General features: G+C 42.2%; 1 protein-coding gene across 3 annotated transcripts in view; it reads left to right on the top strand.

Moving 5' to 3' along the window:
* Positions 1-8,128, top strand: part of PTPRO (protein tyrosine phosphatase, receptor type O) — a 155,171-nt gene extending 147,043 nt beyond the window's left edge. For all 3 annotated transcript variants that reach the window (XM_027699730.1, XM_027699731.1, XM_027699732.1), the window contains 4 exons: positions 789-943; positions 3,292-3,427; positions 5,538-5,658; positions 6,737-8,128. In XM_027699730.1, the coding sequence (XP_027555531.1) occupies positions 789-943; positions 3,292-3,427; positions 5,538-5,642 (396 nt within the window). In that variant the 3' untranslated portion in view covers positions 5,643-5,658; positions 6,737-8,128. The remainder of the gene's footprint in view (positions 1-788; positions 944-3,291; positions 3,428-5,537; positions 5,659-6,736) is intronic.
* Positions 8,129-9,637: the final 1,509 nt, after the last annotated feature.

Genomic DNA, 9,637 nt, shown 5'->3' on the forward strand with positions numbered 1-9,637 from the left:
GTTTGCAGTTGAGGTAAACTGTCCTTGACCAAACCCAGGGTGCCTTCTGATCTCATTTTTTGATATCCTTTGCCTAAGGATCAGCTGTTCTCTGTGACTGGAAAGAGGTTAGGGAGTAGGGAGATTTGGCCTGACCCAGGATGGAAAAACCAAAGGCATTGCTTGATATGGCTTTTGGTGAGGACAGCCCTCCACCCCTCACCATGTTGTGAGTTCCTTAAAGGCTCAAAGAAAAAATGTGTTGTGTTGAGGATCTTATTTAATTTAAAGCCAGTTAGAATTTTTAGCATTATAGAAGCTTTTTATTATAATGAGTATTTTTCTCTTCCCTTTGGGGTTTTTTTTTCTTTAAAACTTGAAAAGAAAAACTCTGGAGAGTCCAGTATTGATTGTTTGCAAACAGCATTGTTCTTTATCTCTGGCAAAATGAGAAAAGGAGAAGGAATGGAACAGGAAGAGGAAGAAAGTCTAAACTTGAAAAATGCAACAGTTCTTGATTTGAAAGCAAAATAAAATGGAACCACCATGGAGACAAAAGCAAAATCCAAATCCAAACGCAGAAACAAGAAGTTCATACCACTTTGATTACAATGACCTGCTATCTCCTCCTCTTTTTAATCAAATGGCACGTACATTCTTTGCCACTTTTTTGGCTGACTTCCCTTTCTTAGTCTGTATTTGAGGGGAAAAAAACCACCACAAAATGACAAAAAGCCCTCAGTGTGACTGAGCGTGACTGCACTGTTAAAACTCCTGTGAACATGCTGCTGTTCTGCTTCTTCCATCAGGCTGATGAGGTGCAAGACGTGATGCATTTTAACTACACTGCCTGGCCAGACCATGGTGTCCCCACGACCAACGCTGCCGAAAGCATTCTCCAGTTTGTACAGATGGTCAGGCAGAAATCAGCAAAGACTAAAGGCCCCATGGTCATACACTGCAGGTAAATGCTTCAAGGAAACGGGGAACTACAAGTTGTTACGTTAAATAGGTTGGGAAGAGATTAGAAGGAGAGATTTTTGGGTTCCGCTCACACGTTAGCTGAACGTGGTTCTCTCTCATGTTAAAACTCTAGAATTGTTCCCCTGCTTTGATTGCAGAGGAGCTGGAATTTCAGCCTGCAGCCGTAGGCACTAAGGCATTTCTTTCTAAGGAGAATCATCTCTTTGGGTGTTATCCACAAATGGCTTCAGGAGGCCTAGCAGGTGATCCTGATTCACACCAGCTCAGAGCCTGCCCCTGTTCTCTCATTTCCACAGCTGCAGAGTGCTGCTCCCCTGCAGATGTGCAGATCCTCCTCCTCTGGTCATTCAGCTTTTGGAACATTCAGTGTGCCAGCAGTAATACCAGTATCCCATGCTAACAGTTATATGGGTTTCTTTCTGATTTTCTTGGAGAAAGGTTGCTTTATGTACTGTCAGATTTCTCCCCTGCATGTCATCTGGCCTTTTATTAAGATGCTAATTTATTTGTCCTCTCTGTGGGCAGCTGCTGTGTTAGTGGTGATATCATACCAGATTGGTTCCTGATGCAAATTTCCCAGCTGACTTCAAAGCTCTTTGTAGCTCCTCATGGGAGAGCTACTCACAACGAGTTTCTTAGAAATACATAAATAGATGTTCGTAGTGGATGAATACGTGTACATTATGGTGACATGCTTCTAATGGAAGTCCAGGCTTGCATCTCCCACCCCAGAGATGAGAGTTACGTTGCTGCACAATGAGTCAGCACCTACCAGCACTGTCTTTCCTGGTGGTGATGTGATGGTCAGTACTGACTGTCTGTTCCCAGCACTTTGCACACTTTCCTTCTCAGAAAACAGTCTTGTGTAGTAATACCATTTCTAGTTTCCAGACATGGCACTTAACGTTCTACTGGAAGGCAAACAACTACAGCATTTGTAAGTGCAGCAAATCATGCAGTTCTCCCCTGTAACTTCATGGAGAATTTCATGGGGCATATTGTTTTGGGGAGATATTTATATACAACATTACAAAATGAAACCCCATTTATACTAAGTAATTGTTTTGGGAAGGAACAGAAGCAAGTATCAGAGAGCTGGGTAAAAACTTTAGTATTTCCTTTTTCAGTAGGATGCTTATAGCAGCAAAGAGAGAGATTTTCAGACAGTATTTTTGGACTGTGTTGTACGTCTTACTGACCACATAGAATAAAAGTAGCAATGATATAAAGTTAGTGTGGGGGAAGAAAAACAAAGTATTGATCAACTCCTGCAGCAATTGTTCTCAAATGCTAAAGAAGGCACAGAATGAATTTATCAGTTAATGAATCTGTCAAATGAACATATCAAAGTTCTGTTGTATTCATCTTATTTAAGAAATTAACACAACACAAGCAAAAAAAAACAACAAACCTGTTTTGTGACAGTTATGTTGAACTGTGTTGAGATGAACTGCTAGATATTATTGCAAATACTTTCAAGGCTTTTCGGAAAAAATATGACAAGGCAGAAAAAAGAACTTTTGCCAAGATGCACACTTCTACCCTCAGTAGTAGGTATGGTGTTGGGATGTTGTGTGAAACTCTATAAAACCTCTAAAGCCACAGTCAGTGAAATCAGATTTAAACATTACATGTGAAATCACAATGAAAAGAATCATACACACATAAGAATCCCTAAATGAAAGCAGTATGTCTTTTTTACTAGTCACTAAGCTTCCCTTTGAGGGAATGAAGATTTTCAGCTGAGTGGTTGCTATTTCTGCCTTGTGCTCCTAAGTCAGAACCTGGAGTGTAGACTCTTCTGGGTGGTTTGTCCTGTGAGGATGAAGTGCAGTAGTGCAGTGCCTGTGCAAGTCAAGAGCTCTGCAGTGTGGAGAGCTGTGGAAGTGAGTCCTGCAGGTTCAACCCCCGCTGCCTTTGTGCAGCAATCGCTGCCAAGTAGATCTCTGCACTTCTGGCCACAGTCCCCAGGGTTAGAGGGGTCTCATGAATTCTGTGAGGGTGGCAGTGAAAGCAGGAAGAGCTGACAGCCAAGGGTGGATAAGGTGTGCATGCACATTCTGCGTTTAAATGCATGAAGAGTAGTACAAAAAGGTGAAATATTTGCAGAGCCACCTAATCCATGGACTCTGCTGAACCAATCAATGATGGATTGCATGGCATTAAATCCAACAGGTTAACCAGCCTGCCTGAGCTCAGATTTGCTCTGTCTGATTATCACAGCTGCAGGACTCCTGCTTTCTGCAGTGCCACTGATTGTCCCGTGTGTGTCTCCTTCAGAAAAGCCTGAAATGAGATGCATGTCATGCATGTCTGTGTGTGTTGCAGTGCTGGAGTGGGACGAACAGGAACCTTCATAGCCCTGGATCGGCTCTTACAGCACATTCGTGACCACGAGTTCGTCGACATATTGGGCCTGGTGTCTGACATGCGGTCCTACAGAATGTCCATGGTGCAAACAGAGGTAACATCAGTTTACTTCAACATTGTGAAAGTACTGTCATGTCCGTTTCATACCCCTCTTAGTGTGTTCATGTCCCTAAACATTGACAAAATGGCTATGAACGGGTATAATTAAGTTTTCACCTTTGTTGTAATATTGTCACGTTAATAATCTGCTGCATAGCTGGGTCTGATAATATATCTGCAATCGCACCGATATCTTCCAGAGAGGATGAGTTATTCTCATCTTCTGTGAAATTAATATGCAAACAATGCACTAGAAGAGATTAACATATGAGATTTTCAAACCACATTGAAAAGAATTGAGCTTGCTGAGGGGATTAATAGCTCATGAAATGGTATCAGTATCAGGCAGCCTTGTTCAAGTACCATGTTGGTATCATCTAGCCAAGCACACAATTTCAATTACACAATGGAAATACAAATAACAAGCAAAACAGAAAAGAAGGACTTTGAGTCTGCCATTCACCCTCCTCACCCTTCTCCCTACTCAAATATCTACTAGGTAGTTATTTTTCTGTTTTTAAGACAAATGTACTGGAAAAATGTACTGGGAAAAAAAAGTTTTAGCAGGGAGAGAAGAGGAGGAAGAAAACCTGCAGTGACAATAACTAGCATCTGGAGATGAAAAAAAGTTCATTATTCTCAGTCCATCCTGGATCATTCCTATCAAACTGCCACTTTTCATCACAATTCAGTGTGTTGAAACAAAAGCAGATCCATATGTTAAAAAGAGAGAAAAAAATCCTGATGATTCATTTCAGCTGGAACTGTGTTAATCATTCCAGAAGGGATGTGGTTTTTTTTGTTGGGTTTTTTGGTTGTGGAGTTTTTTTTGGTCTTTTTTTTTTCTTTTTTTTCTGGTGTGTTTTGTTTGTTTGTTTGTTTTGTTTGTTTTGTTTGTTTTTTCTTTTTTATTTTTTTTTCCATGTACAACCTCATTACCTGCCTGGGGCTGATGTCAAGGGCAGCTGCTGAGCTCCTGCTGCTCCAGGCAGTGGCCAAGCCTGGCCTTAGGGGTCACTGGGTGACACTGACACTCAGGCACAGAGGCCACTGAAAAGTCTTTTCTTACAAAATCTGAAACCACCGACAGCTGACCTGAGTTCATGTTGCCTTGTATGCTGGAAACTTGGCAATGCCTCTATGAGCACTTTAAAAAAACAAATGGCACAGGCCCAAAAGGGGGATGAGAATGAAGAATATCATGAATTGAAATAGTCACTCCAAATTAGTGGCGATGAGGAAATCCTGACATTTCTGTGGTCTGAAACATGCTTCAAACTCATACTGATATCTCGGGCATCAGCAGGCCACTGGGGACAGGGGCTGAAATCCAGACTTGGGGTTTGGAACAGCTGTTTTTGCTTGGGATCCACTTGCTCCCTGTGCCTCATTTACAGAAAGGTTAGCGTAAGGATACATCAGGATTTGCCTTCTCTGTCTTTGAAATCAAAAAGTCATCAACTAAGGTTTTTCTAAATTGAATTACAGTGTTTAATCTGTCTAATGATAATGCTAAGAACAGTCAGTCTGTAACCAAAACCAAAGATAACCATGCTCTTGTTGCACAGAAGCCTTTCCACAAATACAGTGGTGCATGTGATTGACCCAACTTACTTATAGTGTCACCTGCACAGATGTTGATAACTCCCCAAATAACTAACTGCTCTGTGAACAAAATCAAGTTTTATCTTTTTATTGGTAGAGAAAAAACCACTAAGGAACACGAACCTCATTAAAATATTTCAGATGCGTATGTGGCATGGATGCAATTTGTTGCACATAAGGCAATTCTTGGAATTCATTCATTTTTGGGAAATGTAAAGTAGACCCTCCTTAGCTCAGATTCAACTCTTCTGTCATCATTCAGGTTATTAATAAGTGATTATGGTGCCAGGTGGATTTCATGCTTCCCCCACTGCTACCTGTAAAATTGTGGGCTATTATTTTGGGACCTGATAACTCACTGTACATCGTGATGGGCTGAGGTGGGAGAGATGGAGCCGTGCAGGCTATCAAACTGTGAACTATCAAACTGTTTCACTGTTTGGGTGTTTGCCATGCTTTCTGAGGTGCAAAAATGCCCACTCATTTGGTCTTTTTTCCAGGAGCAGTACATTTTTATCCACCAGTGTGTGCAACTGATGTGGCAAAAGAAAAAGCAGCAGTTCTGCATCAGCGATGTCATATATGAGAATGTCAGCAAGTCCTAGTTCAGAGCCACAGGTGGTAAGTCAGGCAAGCCCTGCCCTGTTCCATGCCCAGAGCCTCACATCCCAGCAGCTGGCAGCAGCCAGCATCACAGATGTTTGTTCCAGGAGCTTTCTGAGGCTTATTCCCCTCTGATGTTCACGTGGAGAGTGCAAGGAAAATCTGTGTAGCCTTTCGCAGTAAATAATCCCTCACACTTTCCACAGCACTGTAAGAATATATGGGCTCACTCGTTGTTCAAAGAAAAAGAGAATCCAGAACTCCTGAGTAAGCCATCTAACCATTCCCTGCCACTTGTCCTACCACTCCTTACAAAGCTTAAAGGAGAGAAGGACTTTAATACCTTCAGTTATTCTGAAGTCACTTAACCAAGTGCCAGGTTACCCAGGCCGGCAAAGTTTTGGGGGTGCTCTGCTGGAGGCCGAGGGGGTAACCAAAAAGCTCTGACGTGAGATGCTGGGGAAATTTTTTTCATAAATCTAGAACCAGGGAACCAGCAGGGTCTCAAATTGGTATTATCAGTAGCATAAGTGAAGTGACCATCTTGCTTTTCCACTGAGCCCCTGTGCCTGGCCTGTGGTGTGCAACTGGCCCAGCCCAGTCCCCAGCTGCAGAGCAAAGCACAAGGCTGTGATGTAGCAAGAGGTTTGCTGTTGGGGACAAGCTGCGAGGATGTGCATCACTGCTCTCCCAGCTACTGAGTTTCGGTTCATTAGGTGGCAGCAGTAACCCAGCCATGACTGTAATATTCACTTTTGGGTGGAGCAGGAAGCTGCAGACTTTCAACTCAAACTGGTTCCTCAAAAAGCTGGTGGAGGGCTGGGCTGAGGGCACCACCACCAGCCGTGCCCGCTGTGTGTCTGTGGTTGTGCATATGTGCCATTATTAACCTCTGTGAACGTCATTCCCCTGCCTGTAAAAGAACCCAAATTTACCTCACTTGTTTAGGTAGTTTACTGTCTGAGTCCCAAAACCCAGCTGCCTGTACTGGTGGGCTGCATTCCCAGCTTGTGTGGAGGGTCAGTAAAGACAAATGCTAAGAACTGTATTTATTTCCTTTTCTTATTTCTAAAGCATTCTGTTTGTTTGGTTCCAGGTGAGACCATGAAGCACACCCATCTTCCCTTGCTTCTGATTTTTTTTCTGTTGATGGTTTGAAGGGCCAAGTGTTGTGCCACGAGAGATTGCTGCTTTGCAGTACATGGACAATGAAAGAAACTTTTACCTTTCTGAAGCACTGGGGAGACAAAGCCTTAACAAGCCTGCGGTGTCTTTTGAACTGTTTAATTTCTGGACTTTTTTTTAAATACTGGACCAAATTCAGCTAAACAACATGAAGGAAAAGACACTATACGTGCATAAGATAGATTGCTCCAGAGTATTGGGGTTTTGTTTGGTACTCCTGGTTAATTTCTTTGATCATTTTTTTTTTTGCTGTGCAGGTTGGGCTTAAGGTTAAAGTAAGTGCAATATTTTTTTAATGGTTGACTGAAGAGCTTTCTTCATGTGTCACTGGTCAGTGCTAACGTCCCTAGGAGAGCAGGCATTGTTAGTATCTAATAATACCTCATTAGTGAATAGCGAGGCATGAACATACATGAAGAAATCTGGAGATTGTGAAAAGGGGACGGGAGGACAAGGGGGGGGTGGGTTGCTGGGTACATGGATTTGACTGTTTCCTTACAGCACTAATGTACGTGGGGCCTGGGGGGAGCACAAGACCTGAGGAATGGACTGACGAGCAGAAATCCAAACCATGAAGCCTGGAGCAGGCAGCCGACACTGAGAGATGGGGTGGTTTCAGTTCTTGACTGTGCTGCTACTAATTAAACAGAGGGATTGCTCTTTTTGCCAACCTTTTCAGTAATGCCACTGATGAGGCTCCTGTTTTAGATCAGTCTAATCACAGGGCAACTGAGTTTCAAGCTGGTATATGTTAGCATATAATACTATAGCATTTAACTGTCCGAGCAGTCTATGGTGCCTATACCCCTCATTTGTTTATTATTTTTAATAATTATTAACCCTGTGTAAAAACATGAAGCTGGTTCAGGTTGGAGGGGTGGAAAGAGGAAAAAAAAAAAGGTGCTTTAATGGACGTAACTATTTCTTCGAACCAGGAATTTACAATTTTATGAAAACAAGGTTTTGGCACGTGAAGGGCTGGTTATTGCTTTATTGCTACAAGGCTGCCAAAGCGTCAGTATGGATTCCTACAGGAGTTTTGGGGTCAGGGTGGGGGGCTCTTTTCTTTTTCGCTGTCAGTTTCAGTTCTAGTCAGAATAATTAGCTATATATATTTTTTTTTGGTCTTTGTATAATTCCGGTACATCATTGTGTATTGTGACATGGATGCTGCCAGAATGGATGTTGATAGCATTTTTTGTAACCTGTTGCTTTGTGTCACCTCCTTGGAAGTCAGCAGCAATGGTACTCATTGTAAACAAAACGAACTGAAAGTAAACACACTGGATTGCTTACCTGTCAAGAAGTCACTGTCAGCAAAAGGGCAAACACACCTGCATGTGCTTTTTATTTCATTCATTCTGGGGCCTGCTATCACCTGGCAGGGTACCAGGCTATAGTTCAGAAGCTCAGCTACTTCCAGAAGCATGGTAATATCCTTCAGCTGATATTCCTCTTTTTTTCTTCCGAAGTTATTCCACTAACAGGTAAATAGGTGTATACTCCTTTAATATCTACATCAACGTTGTATTGGTTACAAGGGAAAACTTCTTTCAAACTATCCCACATGTGGTATGCAAAATTGCATAGACTTAACATAAACCCTAAATAAAACAGGTCCTTGCAAAGGGTGCTAAAGAAACAGGACTCCCCCTCTCATTACTAAATGGGTACGATATGCATTTCCCCCTCTTCTGTTTCCATGCATCTAATACTGTTTCCACTAATCCCAGTCCTAAAGCAGAGGTACTGTTTCTCCAAGTATGATGCATAGAGATGGATGCCAAAGGGCAGAGCAGGCTGCTAACAAGAAAGGCTTCAGTGGTACACATTTCTCTCTCATTTCACTGGTGTGCCTCAGCTGGAGGGCCTGCCATTCCAGTAGGAACAGCAAAGATTTGTCTGGCTTAATGTGAGCAGAAGGGAGAATTATAAGTGAGCACTTGACCGTTTAGACCTTGCCTCCATGCTTTTTTTAAAAATGTATTTCAGAGTTTCGTTACATATTTACTCAGAAAATAGGTTCACACCCCTCTAGAGAACTGGCAGGGGAAAAAAAAAAAACAAAACAGCCTACAAATGTTCTTTCTCATGTACAGCCTCCTCCTGGCCATTGCCCATTGAGTCTATATTTATTCTGTATCACAGACCAGAGTAAGCAGGTTACTTCTAAATCATTCATGTGCCCACAAAATATCGCAGTGTGAGCTGGCGGTAACAGAAGCTTGGCTGAACATGACAGGGTACAAGATTGCTGCAAAGATGCCAAAATCACATTGTTGCAAACGGCACTGCCTGAATAGCCTGAATTTACTAGACAGTTTTTGAATGCATGTCAAAAATTATTCCATTTGCACAGTAACAGGTGTGTATTTTGCCTTTAATAGCTACTTAATCACAAAATCAATTACAATGAAAACTTCTTCACAAAAATACCTTTTCCTACTCCCCACAGTATGCAAAACTGCATAAGCAGGCATGTTGGGATGACAGTGGAAACCACCTCTCCCAGCGTTCAAGACATAACTAAAGTAACAAACAAGTCTGGAAGATGATGTGGTTCAGAAGACTCATGGAGAGCCATTAAGCCTGAATTGACACATCATACTTTTGGTTTTACCTTGTCAAAAGAAGTCTGTTAATATTGTTTCCAGCATCTGTCAGAATAAAACTCTTGAGTCATCGCAGCTGTAAAGCTGGCAGGAGCTTCAGGTTTGGTAGTAGGTTTTTTGAATTATGGGTTTCATGTCCATAGCTCTGCTGACACTATGGATGTTATGTATTGATCTGCTGCTCTTACAGCATCTACTGA

The sequence above is a fragment of the Neopelma chrysocephalum genome, unplaced genomic scaffold (genome assembly GCF_003984885.1).
Source record: "Neopelma chrysocephalum unplaced genomic scaffold, ASM398488v2 Primary Assembly neopelma1_139, whole genome shotgun sequence".
Lineage (NCBI taxonomy): Eukaryota > Metazoa > Chordata > Aves > Passeriformes > Pipridae > Neopelma > Neopelma chrysocephalum.